Source organism: Callospermophilus lateralis, chromosome 17 (genome assembly GCF_048772815.1).
Source record: "Callospermophilus lateralis isolate mCalLat2 chromosome 17, mCalLat2.hap1, whole genome shotgun sequence".
Lineage (NCBI taxonomy): Eukaryota > Metazoa > Chordata > Mammalia > Rodentia > Sciuridae > Callospermophilus > Callospermophilus lateralis.
Genome location: NC_135321.1, coordinates 69,996,023 through 70,015,539, shown reverse-complemented (window position 1 = coordinate 70,015,539; position 19,517 = coordinate 69,996,023). Strand labels below are relative to the sequence as shown.

The 19,517-nt window shown below is 48.6% G+C and overlaps 1 protein-coding gene across 1 annotated transcript in view; it reads left to right on the top strand.

Annotated features, from left to right (window-relative positions):
- Positions 1-1,646: 1,646 nt before the first annotated feature.
- Positions 1,647-19,517, top strand: part of Hsd17b3 (hydroxysteroid 17-beta dehydrogenase 3) — a 29,900-nt gene continuing 12,029 nt past the window's right edge. Inside the window, exons 1-5 of the mRNA XM_076837238.2 lie at positions 1,647-1,800; positions 4,018-4,064; positions 14,519-14,594; positions 16,177-16,284; positions 17,608-17,675. Of these exons, the coding sequence (XP_076693353.2) occupies positions 1,647-1,800; positions 4,018-4,064; positions 14,519-14,594; positions 16,177-16,284; positions 17,608-17,675 (453 nt within the window). The remainder of the gene's footprint in view (positions 1,801-4,017; positions 4,065-14,518; positions 14,595-16,176; positions 16,285-17,607; positions 17,676-19,517) is intronic.

Here is a 19,517-nt window from a genome sequence, read left to right as displayed (position 1 = left end):
CATAAAGAAGAATTAAATCATGGCATTTACTGGTAAATGGGTGGAAAGAGAGACCATCGGGCTAAGTGAGATAAGTCAGATGCAGAAAGCCGAGGGCCAGATGTCTTCTCTCATCTGTGGAAGCTGGAGCAAAATAAGGGGGAAAAGGAGGTGGGGACTGGATGTCACAGAGACACAGGGAAGACCAGTGGAACAGAAGAAGGAGAGGGAGACTGGAGGAGGAGGGGTGGGAAAGGGGAGGAAATGTGGAATGAATTTCATAAAGTCATGTTCGGTGCATGTATCAACACGCCACAGTGACTTCACCTGGATGTGTGTTGATAAAACACCAGTCAAAAATAAGTAAGTGAAAGGACAAAAGAAACAAGCCCCGATGCAGCCAGATGGCTTCCTGGTCTCCTCACCTCCCCTGCTTGGGTTGTCGGACCACCCACCCTCTCCCTCAGCCTCTGGCCGGCCATCTCCCCGCAGCAGGCCCTGACCTTTGGGAGGTATGATCCCATTGGCCCCTGCAGCGGCTTCCTACTGCCCTCAGCCTAAATTTCAAACTCCTCACCACGAGGGCCTGGCTGCTCCCCTCCTCTGTCTCCCATACTGCAATCGGAGCTCCAAGACGGAGACCCTGCTTCATTACTGTTATGTCTCCAGGGCCTTGAACAGGGGCCGCCATCTGTAGGCAGTCAGCACATACTTGTTGAATAAACGAATGAGTGACTTGATCTGGCATCCTTTTTGGTTTCTGTATTACCCAGTTTTTCATTACTGTAACAAAATATCAGAGGCAGGCTAACTTTATAAAGAAAAGAGGCTTATTTAGTTCACAGTTTTGGAGGCTGAAAGTCCAGCCAGCATGGTGTAGGCTCTGGTGAGGGCCCCCTGGGCTGCATCACCGTAGGGTGGGTTACAACACAGCAGCAGCCTCAGCTTGAAACAGGAACTCAGAGAAGTTCAAGGTTTGGGGTCAGGCATTTGTGACCACTTGTTCTTGAGAGAACTCTCTAGGTGGTCAGTATTCCCCTCCGAGCGCAAACCCCTCTGCCTAAAGGACCTACGGACCTCCCACCAGGCCTCACCGAAAGTTCCATTGCTTCTCACATCTCCATGCTGGGGACAGCGCTTCCAACACAGAGTCGTTGTGAGAACAAACCCGAGCAGTTTCCAAACCCAGAACTCTGGGCTGACCTTTCTTCATCGTCTTGTTTTCCTTCATGTCCACTTTTTGAATTTTTGTTTTTTAAACCAGGGGCACTTGAACATGGAGCCACATCCCCAGCCCTTTTTTTAAAAATTTTTTTTTTATTTTGAGACAGGGTCTCCCTAAGTTGCTTGGGGCCTCACTGAGTTGCCGAGGCTGGCTTTGAATGTGACCCTCCTCCCTCAGCCTCCTGAGTCACTGGGATGACAGCCAGGGCCACCAGCTTCCCCGCGGTAACAAAGCCCAACAGTGCTCTGAAGATATCAGAGAGAAGACTTCATTCAAAAGCCCGCGAATCAGAGGTTGTGTAGAGATGTTACTTTAATCTAAATGTCCCAGAGTTAATGGAATGCACCCAGTGACTCCCAGAAGGAGATGCGCCATCCCCTAGGTGGCCCCACCCAGGAGGGGGACGGGCCAGGCTTGAGACAGCACCTGCGGCCATTCAGTCATGGGGGAAGCTCTGGAACAGTTCCTCATTCTCCTCGGGCTGCTGGTGTGCCTGGCCGGCCTGGCAAAGTGCGTGAGATTCTGCAGATGCGTTTTACTGAGCTTCCGGAAAGTTCCGCCAAGGTCTTTCTTGCAGTCGATGGGACAGTGGGCAGGTAAGGGGAACTGTCCATCTCTCATTTACTTTATTATTCCTGCTTATTCCTATTTATGTCCCCCAAAGATATAGTGCCTCTTTTCTCATAGGTGTATCTCCATCCTTTGGGAATTTCAGTTAAATCTGATTAAATTGGGAAGTCTAGAAAGCATGAGTGAAATTAGAATTGTCTACAAAGCAAGATGTGGTAGAAGGCTCCTCAACTCCTGCTGGGCACCTGTCTCCCCAACGTCACCCCCTGGGTTGTCCTCTTCTCAGCATGATGGTGTCTCTCGGATGACACAATAAACAAAGGCAGAAACTTCTGTATCCACCTCTCTATAGATTCCTAGACCCTAGGTTATACCCATTTTGCTAAGGGGTATTTCAAAATTCTGAAATACCAATAATGTTAATTTACTTCATTAAAAACTAAGACTGGCCAGGCCCCCTGATGAAGTAAGGGTATTGCCACATCAAGGCCACGGAGATGGCTGTGGAGCTGTGTTCTCCAGATGGGCCTGGTTCTCACTGATCACCGTGCTGTCGGTCACCCCGTGGGATTGGTCTGGTGGAACCACCATGTGGGATTTGAGCCCCTGACTGGGGTTAAGGTGAAGACCAAGAGGTCACGGCTTTAGTATCTCCTTGAAGGAAAAGCTAAGGTCTTTAGAAATATCATCCAGGGCTGGATGTAGAGGTAGAGCGCTCGCCTAGCATGCGCGGGGCGCTGGGTTTGAGTCTCAGCACCACATAAAAATGAATAAATAAAAATAAAGGTATTAAACAAAACAAAACAAAAATCTTTTAAAAAAAGAAATATCGTCCAGGCTAAATGGGAAAGACTGTAATACCGTTCTGGGGCTCTCAGAGAAAAACACAGAATACCCAGTTAAAATGGAGTTTCAGATAAACAAGTTCTGATTTTTTTAATATATTGCAATCCAAATATTGCACGGAATGCATTATACTAAAATATTATTTGTTGTTTACCTGAAATTCAAATTAACGGGGCATCCTGTATCCTTCTTTGCTAAACCTGGCAACTTTACAAACATAGCAATGGAAATTTAAAAACATTACCACATGGAACATTGTTTACAATGACAAGTGGATTTATAACCCATGTTGCCTGCGTGTGTGCGCACACACCTATCTCCCCTGCTGGGAGGGCATGCTGTCTCCAGTGAACTCACCGAGTGCTGAGGCCTGGATATTGTGGATCCAAACGCCCTGCTCCACACAGACTCAAGACACACTGGGTGGACTCAAGACTCTGCTTAGCCTCTGCCCCGTGATGTAGGATACAATCCTCACCCCCCCACCAAAAAAAAAAAGTTCAAATGGACCAGAGAATTTGACCATTTGTGGACTCAAGGTATAAAACCTAATCTTTAAGAAAAGTTTTTTTTTTTTTTTTTGGTACTGGGGATTGAAACCAGGGGAGCTTTAACAGCTGGGCCACATCCCCAGCCCTTTTTTAAAAGAATATTTAATTTTGGATAGGGTCTCAGCAAGTTACTTAGGGCCTTGCTAAGTTGCTGAGGCTGGCCTTGAACCTGCCATCCTTCTGCCTCAGCCTCCCAAGCTGCTGGGATTCCAGGTGTGTGCCACCACATCTGGCCAGCCTAACCTGTTTTGATGAGTAAGAGGGAATAGAGTTATTGCCAGCAAGAGTAGAATGTTGCTGAGGCACAGGTAGACTTCAGGGAGGACAAGTGGGGACAACAGGAAAACCCGTCACTAGAGACAGAAGTTATTCCCTCTGTGCATTTCTGCATTCTCCTCTTTGCTAGGTCCCTTATCTTCCACAGGCTGCCCTGTGGGGTAGGGATGGAGGGGGGTGGAAGCACTGGGCATGGGGGTGATTACAGGGCGCACTGTTTGCCCTTGACCAGGCGGCTTCCCCTGTTTCAGTCCTCAGGTCTGGATACATTGTTTCCTGGCTGAGGCTCTCTGCACATTCCACACTATATTTCTTATTGCCTCACCAGGTCCTTAAACAACACAACAGCAAAGAAACAAACCCGACCCTCAAAACAACTCGCCCTTCCCCCTGGAGGGTTAGTAGGGGTTGGCCAAGGGCTGGAAATTTGGAGCGGTGTGGAGCCAGGCCGCTGTGGGCATTGAGTATCCTAGACCCCAGGCTGGCCAGACAGGGGAGTCCAGGAGAAGGAGGATGGTATACAGATGAATCCTCTGTTCCCTTGTTTAAAACTGTTCCTGCCTTTTGCAGTGGTCACCGGAGCAGGAGATGGGATTGGGAAAGAATACTCACTGGAGGTAAGGGGCTTCTACCATTTTTTTTTTTTCCTTTGGGACAGAGTTTTGCTGGGTTCCCAGGCTGACCTTGAACTCCAGGGCTCAAGCAATCTGCTTGGGAGTGCCTGGGACCGTGGGTGTGTACCACTGAGCTGGTTTGGGATTGTCCTCTTAGAGACAATGTCCCCGTACACAACACATCGTGTGACACCCCCCTCAAACACTAGTTCTCCACATATATAAAAGCAATAGACATTCACTTAAGAAGGAACATTTCTATAGAAGACTAAAAAAATCATAATCTCATCCCCTGGACACTTTCTTTAAAATAACAAATAAACAAACCAAACCCCCCAAAAATAAATACAGCAGTATTCAAAGGTGACAGTTCCTTCACTTAAGAATTATTTTGGGAATTTATGGGGAATTGCTATTTTCCAATGTAACTGTGTCACAGGGTTTATGTAGTGTGTATATACTCAGGAACAATTTAAAGCTGGGCATGGAGATGCACACCTGTAATCTCAGCCGCTCTGGAGGAGGCTGAGGAAGGAGGATCGTGAGTTCAAAGCCAGCCTCAGCAATTTAGCAAAATGCCCTAAGCAACTCAGTGAGACCCTGTCTCTAAATAAAATAACGATAGAAAGAGGGCTGGGGATGTGGTTCAGTGGTCAAGCATCCCTGGGTTCAATCCCTGGTACCAAGGGTCGGGGGAACAGGAAGAAAAAGAAAAAAGAAACACAAAAAAATTTTAAAAATTATAAATACTCCTTTTTTATTTATGTTCACATACAGCTTTGGAAAATATTGCTGTAGTGATGATTTGTGTGGGCAAGTTGTATTACTTATGCCTTTCATTTCAATAGGTTAATATGCATTACAAAATATTATGTGAAAAGAGCATATGATAGAGCTGAGAGTCTTGGGAAGGCCGTTAGCATCTTTGGGTGTGTTGTTCTATGCTTGCTTTTTTGCAGAGAGATAGACTTTAAAATATTTTTTTTTTTAGGCCTTGGGGAGGGAACTCAGGGACCTGCAGGGACCCAGGCCAGGGCTCTACCACTGAGCTACACCCTCTGCTCAGTGGATAGATTTTTTAAAAACATGTGCTCATCTCCAGTGTTGTTTCATATACTACTATTATTGCAGATTCTACATTTTCATTAATTATTGTTTTCTATAATTACTATTCCTATAATCACTGTGATTTCCTATAATTATTACCCATTTTGTGTCTTCCTCATTCGGTTATGCTGACTTCTAGAACAATGGAAGAAACAGAAAGAATCCTGAAATTTTTATAAGAGGAAGTCTGTTAAAAAATCGATAGCCTCTTAAAAATACGATGAAAGATGTTTTCATTCACAACAGAAAAACAAACAATACTGGAAACAAACAAAATAAAATTACAAGTCTTTTAAAAAGAACACTGTAAGACTCCGTTGAGAAAGATGAGAGATTCTGAACAAGGGAGGAAAAATAACCACCTCTTTAAATAGAAGGATACTGAAAACCTTGCAATTTTCCCCAAGTTTGGCTCAAATCCCAGATTACACATGCCATTATTTTTTAAGGGTTATTTTTGGTTGTTAGCATTTTCTTATGTCAAAAACATGATTTTTAAATGAGAGCATAATTTTCTATCAAATGGATGGATACTCTATAATTTCACATTCACTTACAAATTTCTTCATTTTAGACAGAATTGGGAACATGCTTGTGAATAAATCATACACTTTTACGCTCATCTCCAGTTGTTTTAGGAGCTCATTTCCTCGCAGTGGACTTGGCGGCTTGGAGATTCTGAGCATGTTTAAGCCTCTGTGCTTTCCACTGAAGTTATGGTAATTTAATTTGTGAAAAAGGCCTGGAATTAGCTCAGGCTGTTATATCAAGTCACTGTTCGCCGGTGGCTTAACCAATACTGATGTCCACAGTTGTGGAGGCTGGGACATCCAGGGCCACGGCTGTTCTGGTGGCTGGTGCGCCCTCTTCCTGGTTTGCAGGTGGTGGCCTTCCCCGGGAGAGCGGAGACAGAGGAACCAGCTCTCTGCCTTCTCTAAGGACTCTGGCCCCAAGACGAGCTTCCCACCCTCGTGACCTAATTGGCACTTCCCGAGACCTCGCCTCTGAATAGGATGGCGTCCGGGGCTGGGAGAGGGACACAAACGTTCAGTGCCTATGAAAAGTGCCACCAACAGTGGCACCCCCAGGAGTGTTGTCCCCCCAGAGATGGCATCTTAACAGAGCCCTGCTGTGAGAAGTGGCGGGTGTCTTGGAGGCACTGGATAGACACCTTGGGGACGTTAACAAACCTGCCCCTCATCAGAGTTCCTTGTGCTGGACTCATGCATCTGCCCCCTACTTCCCCCTGATGGTGGAGGCCAGGGACCTTCTCTCTCGAGTCTGCTTCTTTGAAGGTGAAGAGGCCTCTTTGTTCTCACCTTGGACCTGCTCACGCCAGGAGTGGCTGACCCTCCACAGACGGGCTGGGTATTGGGTGCTGAGGTTGGAGGCATGCTTCAGCACCCCCTTTCCAAAGCACAGTGTCTTCCACCCGCCGCGTCAGAAGGAAAGCCGTCCTTGTGGTCTGCGCGAATCCCATGTGCTGCAGTTTGGGATTTGAATGTCCCCAAAGGCCCCCGTCCCCTGCCTGTGGTGCTCTTGAGTGGTGGCAGAACCTTCAAGTAGGTTCTGGTGGAAGGAAACAAACCCTGACGTTCTCTTCATCCCCTAGTGTCTGGATCTCTTCTTCATTCCTGAAGGATCCTTTCTCTGGACGCAGGCTCCGTGACTGACTGTCCTTTTCTGTCAGCATGTGGTCCCTCCCCTGGCCCCTGGGATTTCTTAGGACAGACCTACGGTGCCTTCCCTTCCAGAGGAGGGGTCGCTTCTTGCTGTGTAAAGAGCTTTCCTGGGTCGGCAGTGGTCATGGGTTTAGTGAGGATGTTTCTTGCCGTAGGGTTTCTTGGCTTCATCCTGTTCCCTGGGTCTCTTGAATCTTTGCTGGAATGTTCTGTGTTTTCCGCGTGTTCACAATGGCTTGGTTGAAGGATTTTTAATGCTTCAAAATCTGCTCAGATGATTCTAAAGTCTGTGTTATCTCAACATTGCCACCTGATGATTTTCTTTTCTACCTCCGAACTAGACTTTTTAAAAAACGTTTTGCATGATAAGTGACTGTTCCGTGAATCTTGGGCATTTCTGGTTTTATGTTGAGACTGGATCTTATCTAAATCTGCCTTACTGGCCTTCGCCGACATTTGTTGAGTGTGGGGAGGAGAGGGCTCCATTTTTTTCCCTACCAGGTAGGATGGAGGCCCATGTTCTCTGCTTGGCCTCCATTAAAGGGTGCTGCCTCCTTACTCCTGCTGGTTGGGATGGGGGGGGGTCCTGGCTCCCTCCTAGGTTTCTGCTGGTACCACTCTGGCAGAAGGGGCAGGAATGCCTCTTTGCTGTTCCCCACAAAGTCTCCAGGGATATTTGGGGGGATGGCCTCATGGCCACTGCATGTGGCTGACCTTGAGCTCTGCTCTGTTATTCCAGGGGGAGAGAGAGAGACGAGGGGAGTGCAGGGTGCCTGCTGGGTCGGGTATTTGTAAGTCCGTTTCCCACTGCTATACCCAAATACTTGAGGCTGGGTTCTGTATAAAGAAAAGAGGTTTATTTGGAGGCTGAAAGTCCAAACTTGGGTGGCCTTCTTGGTTCAGCTCTGGGGGATAAACCACACACAAACCACAGCAGGTGACACTGGGTGGTGGTGGTGTTGGCTCTCGTCACACGGTCCCCAGGGTAGGAGTCTCCTCTTCCTCTCAGCCTGCTGGCAGGGGTCGGGGGGGGTGGGGCTGTGGTTTCCCCAGAGTGTTTGCTGGCGGGAGAGCAATTTTGTCTACACATTTTCTGTTTTGCTAGGATTTCCCTTTTCTTGTCCTTTGGATAGAGAGAGCAGACTTTTCTTGAGATCTTTATTTTATTTTTTACATTTGCACCCGTTGGCATCTCTGGTCTTCTGGCTTCTCCAGCAATAAATCCAAACTGTGGGAAGCAAAGAGGAAGCCAGGGACCCCCCACTGTCCTGTTCTTCAGAGTCTCTTAATGTCCAGGTTTTCAGGTTGCATGTGAGAGAGGGAGAGGGAAGGTCTTGTGGTCCATCTTCCTGGAAGCCTGCTCCAGGCTGCCTCTTGGTTTAGTCTGTGTGCACATTGGAGTCAGGCACTTGGAGCCCTGCTGGGAGCAGGTGGGAACAGGCGGGTGGGTGGCCGCTGGCCCCCAGCCCTGCCCACGCTGCTCTCCCACCACGTCCCCTCCCTCCGCACCTGAACCCCAGGCCTTCCTCTGTCCCTGGCCACACAGAGGCGGCCCTGTCTTTCCTGGCCTTCCCACCCCCCGGGGTCCATCAGCCACAAACACCTTCCCCGACCAGGCCCCAGAGCAGCAGAGAGAGCAAGGCCCTTCAGCAGGCCACGCCTTGGCTGCTCGGGAGGGGCTGCGGTGGGCGGCGGGAGGCTGGGGCTCAGCTCCCCGTCTGCAGCCTGTCAGCCCCGACATGGGCAGCAAGATTGAGTCCTGCTCCCGCAGACAAAGGGAACAATGGCCGCCCAGACAGCCAGCCTCTGGGCCCCTCCTGGCCCAGACCACTTCACCCAGGGCTCTGGGGCTCTTGAGAGGAGGTGGCCGGCCACCAGGCAGAGAGCACCCTTTGTGCTGGGAATGCAAATCCTTTTCCACTTAGTGGGGGCTTCCCCTGGAGGCCGACCCCGTGGACGGGAGACAAAGGTGCCTGATTCCCCAGCAGCCTTTACACGGATCCCAGCCCTCAAAATTGGACAAGTGGGTGGGAGGTTTCTGTGGAGAGAGAGAGAGAGAGAGAGAGAGAGAGAGAGAGAGAGGACTTGGGGTACCCCTGGCAGGGGTCTGCTCTGAAATGGGACAGTTTTGGGTCAGGCATTTAAAAAAACTTAGTTTTCTTTTCTTCTTCTTCTTTTTTTTTTTTTTTTTTTTTAAATGGAGTGGCCATATCTCGTGGTTTTCATTTGCATTTCCTGCGTGGAGGATGAAGTTATGACACAGGTATTTTGAATCCAGAGAGATGGAAAGAAGAGACCAAGAATAAAAGAAGCCACATCTCTTCGCCCAGATAGATCCTGCTGAGGATCAGAGAGGTGCAGCCTAGAGTCAGAAAACCGGAGCATTTGGAAACGCACAGAAAGAGAAATAAACCCTGTCCCCTGCCCCACCCTGAGCTGGGTCTCTCTGTGAAGGCGTTAGAATTAGCGGGAGTTTCCTGAAATGGAAAGAGAAACCATCCCTTTTAGTGAAAGTTCAGAGAATCTTGACTCCTGGGGCAAGGGGGCACCCCCAAGGGAGAGAGTGGGTGCCCTCAGAGAGGACAGGGACAGTGTGCCTCTCCTGAGCTCCAGTTATATTGGGGATCCCAGAGAAGCCTCCAGAGAGTCCTCCCAGGTCCACCCGTCAGCCTGGGCCCAGGTGACCTGGGGTGGTCATGGCAGTGGGGATGGAGAGTCTGATGTTACCCTGCCGTCAGTCCAAAGTCCAGAGGTGGATGTGGGCAGGAACCTCTGGAAACTCGAGCTCACACCCAGGTGCTTCCTCTGCAGTCAGGCTGCCGTCCAGGGGGTGCACCTATAAAGGCCGGATGCCATCGCCAGGCTGGATGCGCAGTGTCTTTTTCACGGACCACTTGTTAGCGCGAAAGCTTGTAAGTTCTACTTTTTGTCACTCTGATGCGCGATGACCTGTTTTCTTGGCTGTTAATGCCCAGAGAGCGCCAGAACCAAATCACATGCTGAAAGGTGGCCTGGCTTCGTCCCTCCACATCTGGCCACTTGGGGGGCATCTGGGAAGGCTCCCCCCGCTCCAGCATGGCGGAGGGCCACCCCAGTTCTTCTCAAGCTCCTGCCCTGGCAGCTCCAGGTGAGGGGCAGAGTCGGCCTAGAGTCACCGGATAGCTCTGTCTTGTGCCAACGCGGGGGAAACAGCCGTCTGCTCTTGGGACCCCCATCTGTGTCCTTTGCCGTGTGGGGCGACATCCCAGGCCAGTGAGAGTCCCCTTGATGTCTAAATGGCCCCAGCTGCTCTCTGCTGGCCCCTTCCATCTGGCCTTCCATGGAGACAGCAGCTCTCCATTGTTTTAGGTTCCTCTCGATTCATGTTGTTCCTGGGCTGCTTGGCTTCCACCCTGGAATTTCTGAGCCAGGCTGTGGCTGTCGTGAGCCCGTGACAGTGTGCCATGGCTCTGAGAGGCAGAGAGAAAGGGACAGTCACCCAAGAGTGCATAGCATTCATAGAAACCCTACAGAGGTCACAAAAAACAATAGAGTCCTGTGCCCCTGGTCACCCAGCGGCCTTGCAGCTGCCTGTGTGTTATGCCCTACGTTTCTGTTCCCTCACCCCACAAATGTAAACACCGTCATGAACGCTGTGTTACTAATTTCCTTGCTTTTTAATAGGACAGTTTTATTACATACATGTGCTCCTTTAAACAACACATGGGTTGGGTTGTTTGTTTTGAACCTCATGTAAATTGAGTCCTATGGATTTTTGCAGTCTGTACTGGTCAAAACTATGCTTTTGAAATCCATTCATGCGGATGTGTGTAGAACATGGCCCACTCATTTTCAGTGCTGTGTAGTATTCCATAACATAACACTATAGTATTTCAATGTGTCCTGCTTTAGTTTTTCTTTCCTCTGTTGGCAGATATTGAAGTTGTTCCCTTTTTTCTAGTATAAACAGGTCTGTCTCCCAGGGGACAGGCACAGACGTGGAGACCACACCACAGCAAGATCTGATCTGATCATTACATACTGTGTACATGTACTGACCCGTCACACTGTGAAACTGCTAGGGTTCAGTTAAAAAAATTTATATTATAAAGCAAAAAAAATTTTGTCTGTTCTCAGCTGTCTCTATTCCTGGTTGAGATTTCAGATCTTGTCTATCTATTTTCCAGCAAGCAAGAGTTTAGAGGTTGGATTCTGTCTTTTCTGTCATGTTTCCTGTGGATTTGTTTGTCTGGAAAAGAATCCCTTTCCCATGGTTTGGTAAGGACTTTGGGGGTAGCAAAACTGGCTGTGTGTGCACTCTCCTCTCTCCTTCTCTGGAGTGTAGAGCCAGGCTGTGTCTCTAATCACACCCGACATTTATTCCCACCACTTTGCTGGAGACCTGTCAGTCTTACCACTGATCCCGACAGCCAGCTTTCCAAACAGCAGGGTCTTCTGCAGGGTTTACACGCACCCCCTTCACCCGGTGTGGTGTTCCTGAGTTTACCCAGTCCACATCCCTGTCAAATGTCTGTGTGCTCCATCTAACAATTCCTGCAAGACAGTGCGAGGGTGTGTCTGTCACCTCCCACACAGACCCTTCCACACAAAGCCCTTCACTTAGGTAATCCAGGGTTGGAAGCCTTATATCTTCCTGAGGAATTCAACTCTTTACTAGTTTTAGTTCTAGTAAACTTGCTTAACGCCCATTTTGATTATTATTAATAAAGCTGTGCCTTTTTCTTTTTGGTTTTTACTTGCTGCTAGTCTATTCATGCAGCTACGTTGGGTAATCACGGATAGTAAAAACGTGTTTCCCAGATCCGGGGGAGTCCAAGGTCAAGGCACAGCAGATCTGGGGGCTCCTGGGGCTCCTTCTCTGCTACCAAGATGGCAGCTCTGGCTGGTCCTTGCCCAGTGAAGAGCAGAACCAGGCTGCTCTCTGAAGCCTGTCCTATAAGGGTATTGATCAGGACCTAATCACTTCCCGAAAGGTCGCACCTCTCAATACCATCACCTTGGAGTTCAAATTCCAGCATAGGAATTTTGGAGACCTACACATGTATATAGTATATAGTTGTATGTAGTCGTTCACACGTGTGTATGATTTATACACACATGAACATATATGTCTATATATGTACACACACACACACACACACACACACACACAGGTGATCTGGATCCCCGAGTCACTGCGTGCAGGGGCTACCCTGAGGTGTCACATTGCTTGCAGGAGATGCTGTGTGTGACACCGTAGCACTGTCTCTCCTGGTCAGCTTATTAAAGTCATATAAAGGAGAAAAATAACAATAAAAATTAAGGGAATGGAAAAATTAAAATAAGATAGGCTGCTGTAACAACTCCGCACTCTCCATACATGTTACTTGGTTAAATCTACCCGTAGGTAACAGATACTCAGGTGAAGCTAAGAGAACAAAACCCCATGTTGAAGGAAGGTTGAAAAATGGAGGATTGGAATAAAGTCAACTTGGAAAATGCAAACCAGAAAAGAGGAGTAGGAGCAATGTCCGTACCCGACAAGATGTAACTCAGGACAGGGAATGATGAAAGAGGAAAATCACGTTGATAAAACTCAGGTCGCCGATATCGAACTCATTCTATTCCTGCCAATATCATGTCGAAATATAAAAAACAAGGAAACTAAACAAAATAGAAATGATTGAAAAATCCACAGCACTGTGGGAGATCATCATGTCTTTTTCAGAAATGGAAATATGAGGAAATCTAAAGCACAACCAGGGTTTTAAGGTAGCAGGACTCTCGGGACCCAGGAGGCCTGTCCCCTGTTCAGGTCCGGCACTAACCTGCTCGCTGCCGGTTCCTTCTCGGCCCCGGGGCCTGTCGCTCTCTGAACCCTCTTAGGTGAAGGAGGTGCTCTGCTTGGCTTCCAGAGATGGATGTGGTTTCAATTCCATGGGGACCAGCAGCATCCAGGCTCGTTCAGTCCCCGGCATGTTGGACACCTGACCAAAGTCATGTCTACTCCTTTCCCTGCCTCAGAGGCCACCAGGAAAAAAAAAGACAAATAACATAAAAGAAAAATGGGCAAAGGTATCCTGGTAATTCACACATAAACAGAAAAAGATGCTCCTCTGCAGAAATCAAAACCATGAAGGGCTACATCAGGTTGAAAAGGTGTGAACATGAATAGATATTAATGAAACTGTGGAGAGACGGCTATGAGCATGCATTTTTGATGACACAGTGTGAAGGGAGGGCGGTTTGACAATAGTGTTAAAATTAACAAGCAAGTAGCCCGTGACGTGGCGATTCCACCCGTCCACTCCAGGAATCAATGTATACAGACACGCCAAGAAGGGCTTCTTCTGTAGTGATACTGGCAATAGGAAAATTTGAAAATAACCTAGGTGCTCAGCGAAAGGGGAAGTACAGAACACTAGGGAGCAATGAGGAAAGAGTCACTTGGTCCTTCAGGGCCCAGGATGGACGTGGATACAGCCCCAGAGACAAGACACATCATTAAGGGAACGTTGCAAGACCATAGTTAAGATGTCAATTATGGAGGATTTGGAGACATTGATCCCCCAAAACCAACTTTCATTCCTATCTGTACCTATACATGCCACAGGTGCAGGGAGGCCGGAGCAGGATCCATACCACACGGGAGGCAGAGGAGCTATGTGGGGAGATGGGACTAGGGGACATTGGGGACACTTTTTGCCTTGGTGTTGTTTCAGTCTTTCTCAATGAGAATGTAGCTCTGTGATCAACAATGCAGTTTGCTAATTAAAATAGAAAAAGATGTAAATGTTAAGGCTCCAACTCCAGAGATTTTTTACTTGGATGGTTTTGGTGGGAATGGGTGGTTCTTGACGGCTCCCCAGGTGGTCCTGACACCTGGGCCTGAAGAGTGCACCAGAGGGTCCTGGGGCCACATAGTCAACTCTATATAACTCGGCTCCTTCTGTGTTTTCGGGGACATACAATTCTTTATTAAAATCACAGCTAAGAAACATTGTTTTAAATTGTGGGGTGCTGTCCTAGACCCTGCTACTGGACGCAGCTGTCCCTGGGTACCTGAGCAGGACTGGTAACCCTGTGGACAGCAACACCACGGATGCTCAAGTCTTTTATACAAGACGGCACAGTACTTTGTCTGTGATCTATACACATCCTCTTGAACATTTTAAATCATCTCCAGGTTACTGAAATGGTTTTTTTAAATACATATATTATTTAAGGAAAAATGACGAGGGAAAGAGGTCTGTGCATGTTCAGTACAGACATGATTATTTTCTCCCAAATACTTCCAACCTGTGATTGGTTGACCCCACTGATGTGGAATCCCCGAAGCTGGAGACCTGGGTATAGTATATGGTCCCTAATAAGAAGAGTTCCTAAGCTCAGCGAACCCCACATGTTCCAGATGTTGGGCCTGTAGAAGAAAAGCATTTATGGTAGTTTCTGGTACAAGTGTCACATGTGACAAAGCATCGGTTACTATTACGATGCCGCTGTCAGCCCTGTCCAGCGGGCCGTGTTGCCCATCACTCAAACCCTTTGTGCCTTCTGCATGGTGAAGCCTGGAGAAACAAGTACCGCATCCTGCAACCCAGAGAGACAGCTGGGGACCAGTCCACGTGGCAAGCAAGCCTCCTGCCCCCACCGATTAACATCTTCATCCTTTCCCTCCCCACCCCCTAGTTGGCAAAATGTGGACTCAACGTTGTCCTTATCAGCCGGACCCTGGAGAAACTGCAAGTCCTTGCCAGGGAGATTGGTGAGTGGGGCCCCAAGAAGGGAGGTGCTCATGGAGCCCCCGGCCCAGCCGGCCCTGTCCTGCCTGTGGATTCCCAATCGGGCGTCTGCAGCCTGGGGTGACCTTGGTGCCAGGGAGAACCCAGTTTATAAGGTGACGCTCAAGGTCTAAGGCGCAGGCTCCAGCTCACCCTGGATTCCGTGGGCTGGGGGAGGCAGGCAGAGGCTCAGGCACAGGTAGGTCCACCACCTTCTCTGACCCAGGGGCTTCACGCTTAGATCGACATCTGCTCTCGCAGAGGTCCTGGCTGCTTGGTAGCTTCTGCGGTTCTTTTCAAAAGCAGAATCAGTGTTAGGGCCTTCCTGTGTCTACGCAGGAGGGTGAGTGATAAGGCTTCCTGGTGCGCGTCAGCTTTTTTAAAAGAAGATCTGATCAAGGATTGCCATGTATGGCTGCGAGAGTTGTGCACCGTACAACCCACAGAGGCAGCTCTTATGTCATCATGTTTTATTAAGATGATTTGCTTAGAAGTGTCCTTAGTTAATATCGACCATGTATTTCCCTTGGGGTGTTTGAACTTTAGTACTCGTGAATTTATTAATGAATAAGCTTTCTAATGCAAAGGGAAGGGTCTTCGATTTATGAAGATTTGTGAGGGCCGGGGCAGGCTGTCTAGGATCAGCCATATTTGTCTGGGGAGGTTTGGGATGGGATGGACGTGGCAGGTGGGGCTGTGCAGTCACGCCCAGAAGGCTCAGTGACCTTAAACTGTTGAATTCTGCTTTTGTTCTGCGTCTGGCTATTAGAAGTAACTTTTGCTCGGACCCAGATACTCTGGAGGGCTTTCCTCACAGTGGTAAACTGTGCTTTTTATCATCCTTTTGGAAAGCAAGCAATGTCCACAAGAGAATCCCATTTCCCCAAACTGAGCCTCACGCTGGCTCCTCAGCCCCAGTGGGCCTCACTCCAAAGGTGAAGGGATCTCACCAAGGAAAGGCTGAAGTGTCGGAGGCTCTGTCCTCGCCCGAAGACCCCTCGCAGAACAGTGGACAGGGCGCTGGGCGTGGTGCCAGCAGAGTGTGGGTGCCTTGGGCCAGATGCTGGCTTCCCTGAGCCTCGGCCTGCTGTGGCACCTGGGGACAGGAGGGAGATTAAGGTAGGACATGGCTTCGGCAAGTGCTCCAGTGCTGGACGGACGGGGGCTGGTGTGACCCTGCGGAGGGGACCTGGCCCTGAGCAGAGGCGGCATCGGATCTGGCTTTGGCTGGAGTCTGGGCCTCAAGCTCGAGCCGTCCGTAGTCACCTGAGGTGCTTTGGAAGGGACGGCCGGCCCCTCGCCTGTGGTCTGGGGCTCCACTTTGAGAGCCGTGGCATGGCCATTCTGCCCACTCCCCTGGAGTGACCCTGGACGTGCAGAGCGGGCCCCAGATTGCCCAGCACCCTCCCAGGGGGTATCCAGCGCTCCCTTATATCCTGGGGGCGGGGGTCTGGCTGTCCTCTTGAACGGCTGCTTAGGGACCGTAGGAGGGTCCCCGGAACTTCAAGGTCCAGAGAGGGACTTGCCCACTTGTTCCTTAAACATCACACCTTGGCCCTAATGCAGAGCGGACCACAGGGAGCCGTGTGAAGGTGATCCAAGCAGATTTCACCAAAGATGACATCTACGAGTCGATCAGAGAAGAACTGAAAGGCTTAGAAGTTGGGATTCTAGGTAAGTGCATTGCAAAATGGGAAGCTTGGGAGGCGCAGTGAAAATGATCATCTTTGATGAAGCTCAAGTATTTCTTGGTAGCTTAAACCTGACCCACGACTGTATTTTAGGCTGAAGCATGAAAATGATTATTCTGCAGCCATTACAGGATTCAAAAATCAATATATGGTCGTGGGACGTGTCAGACTTCCAGATTCTGACCTTCCAAACTAGATCTTTTAATATGAAAGTGGATTTCCTTTCACAGAACTGATGTCGATGTTTGATAGCAAAAAAAGGATCCCAGAAACACTGCCCTGAAGGAACTAGGTCAGCAGACAGACCAGGAGGTGTCGTCCACAAAGCAGAGCCCGTGTGGCGGTTGGAGAGCTCACGTCTTTTGCATTCAGAACACAAAGACAGTATTTTTCTGTTATGATTTATAGAGAAGGTATCTCCTAGCCACATGCCAAGTGCAATATTTGTGCTGTGCATAGAAGAAAGTAAGATTTGGTTCCTAAACTTCCTGCTGAATTTAAAAGATAATTACATTTACATAATAATTTACAAGTAAAAATGGGAAGCATATCATAGCATAAAAATAGGAAAGGATTGGAAGACGTAGGCACATAAAAGAAATATGAATTTCTTTCTTTTTTTTTTCTTTCTTCTCCTTCTTTTTTCCTGGACTGAACCCAGGGTGCTCTACCACGGAGCCACATCCCTACATCTTTTTATTTTTTATTTAGAGACAGGGTCTCACTAAGTGGCTCTGGGCCTTGCTAAATGGCGGAGGCTGGCTTTGAACTTGTGATCCTTCAGCCTCAGCCTCCTGAGTTGTTGGGATGACAGTACCCAGCTATGAATTTCTTAAAATCCCCCAAATCCAAGATAGCATCTTGTTGTGCATTCTTCCCAACCTATATACATATTTTCAAAACTGGGATCATATGTACATGCTATTTTGTAACATGAAAAAAAATCCACTTGTATCACAAATGTCTTCCCGTGTCTATAACATTCTAAGCAGCTATAGTTTTTTTTTAAATTTTTTTATTGGTTCCTTTTAGTTACACATGACAGTAGAGTGTCTTTTGACATGTCATACCGACACAGGGCCTAACCTCAAATCTTGTGGTAGCAGCCATGGATTTAGTGACTGGGCTGCAGACTGACCTGCCCTGGTCTGTTTCGCGGGCCTCCTGTTACGGACGACGTGTTTTCTGCCATCTGTTTCCTTACTGCTGTCAAATCCTGTTGCATTGAACAACGTTGTGTATGGATATTTTTGTCCAGGTTTCTTCAGGCCCTTCTGACCCATTCTTGTCTTGTGTCTTTGGTCAGTCAACAACGTTGGGATGCTTCCAAACCTTCTCCCGAGCCGTTTCCTCAGTGTGCCGGATGAGATCCAGGTGGGCCGTGTCCTTCTGGGTGGGGTTTCTTCCCTCCCAGGTACACAGGAAACACGATGAGATCAGGTGACTATGTGCCGCTGGACGATCATTCTTTGGGGGCTCTGTGCCCTGCTTTATAGAAGAGTAATTCTGACCCACAAATTCAAGGACAGTATGATGTACCTGGGAGCTGCCCACTCTTTGGCTCTAGTCTGTTTTCCTAGATAATAAGATTTATTCAACTTTCAGTGTGAGAGGGGTACAGCCATCCCTCAGTACCCAAGGGGGACTGGTTCCAGGGCCCCCTGGGATATCAAAACCCATGGAGGGCATGGAATTTGCATATAACCTGCACAAATCATCCAGCATGCTCTCAGATTTCCCTTATAATGCCCAATAAAATACTAATGTCCTGCACATAGTTGGTTTATACTATTATTGCTTAGGAAATCAGGACAAGTAAAAGTCTGTATGTATTCAGTACGGGTGCAATTATTTTTTTTTAATATTTATTTTTTAGTTGTAGTTGGTTGGACAAAGTGCCTTTATTTTATTTATTATTTTTATGTGGTGCTAAGGATTGACCCCAGGACCCTGCATGTGCTAGGCGAGTGCTCTACCGCTGAGCCACAACCCCAGCCCCAGGTGCAATTTAAAAAAAAAACAGTTTTGATCCATAGCTGACGCGGAGCCTGTGAACATGGAGGATGGATTGCATGTGACTCAGACTCTGTGTCTGGAGGTGCTGTACACTCAGTGATCTCGGCTCAGGCCCACGGCTGCTGGTGTGGTCCGGGGTAAATGTTTTGCATTGAACAGTCCTCCAAGGCAGGCCGTTGACCATTCTCATGGCCTTGAGCTGTGAAGTCATGGGGTGTGCCAGCCCGAGCAGGCTGTTGTACTCCTGCCCCTCAATTCCGTAAGGGTCTCTGCAGCCCTGTCCTGCTGGCCCATGAGGCCTGGTTGCTGGGACACTGATGGTCCTCCTCCCCAGCCTCCTGTCTGGACCAAGGTCTGTTCTCTGCACTTCCTGTTTCTGAAACAAATCTGTGTCTCTGCCTTCAGCCAGTTCCATGAGCATATCTCTATGTCCAGAACCTCTATCTTGGACTGTGTGACCATCCACCTTGCTGTCTCCTAGACCCACACACCCAGCCCTTCTTCTTTCGGTTGGAAATGGATCACAGGTGCTCCCAGACCTTTGATGAGGTTGCACCGATAAGCCATCATACACGGAAAATATCCTAAGTAAAAACACACCTGACCTGGACATACAGCCAGCAGCACTCAGAGAGAGTGGGTGCAGCTGAGGGTGGGTCGCTGCCGCCATCCAGTAGCTCAGGGGGGTGTGCCTTTGCACGCCTGTAATCCCACCCCTACACCATGCTTCTGCACACCTGTAATCCCAGCATCCTGGAGGCTGAGGCAGGAGGATCACCAGTTCAAGGCCAGCCTCAGCAACTTAGCAAGGCCCTAAGCAGTTCAGTGAGACCCTGTCTCTAAATAAAATATTAAACAAAAGGGCTGGGGATGTGGCTGAGTGGTTAAGTGCCTTGGGTTCAATCTCCCTGTACACCAAAAAAGAGTATTGCGTCACATGTTGTTGCTGGTCCAGGGAAAAGATCCAAATTCAAAGTGTGTTTTCTACCACACAGGGGTTGGTTTTGCACCTGGGAAGGCGAACCATCCTAAGTCAGGAACCCTCGGTATCGTCCTGTGAAAAAATTTATTCCTCCTAATTTTCCCAGGAGACTCTTAATTGATTTCTATCTGGGCTGAGTGCGGAGGCACACGCCTGTCATCCCAGCAACTTGGGAGGCTAAGGCAGGAGGACCTGCAAATTCGAGACCAGCCTCTAGG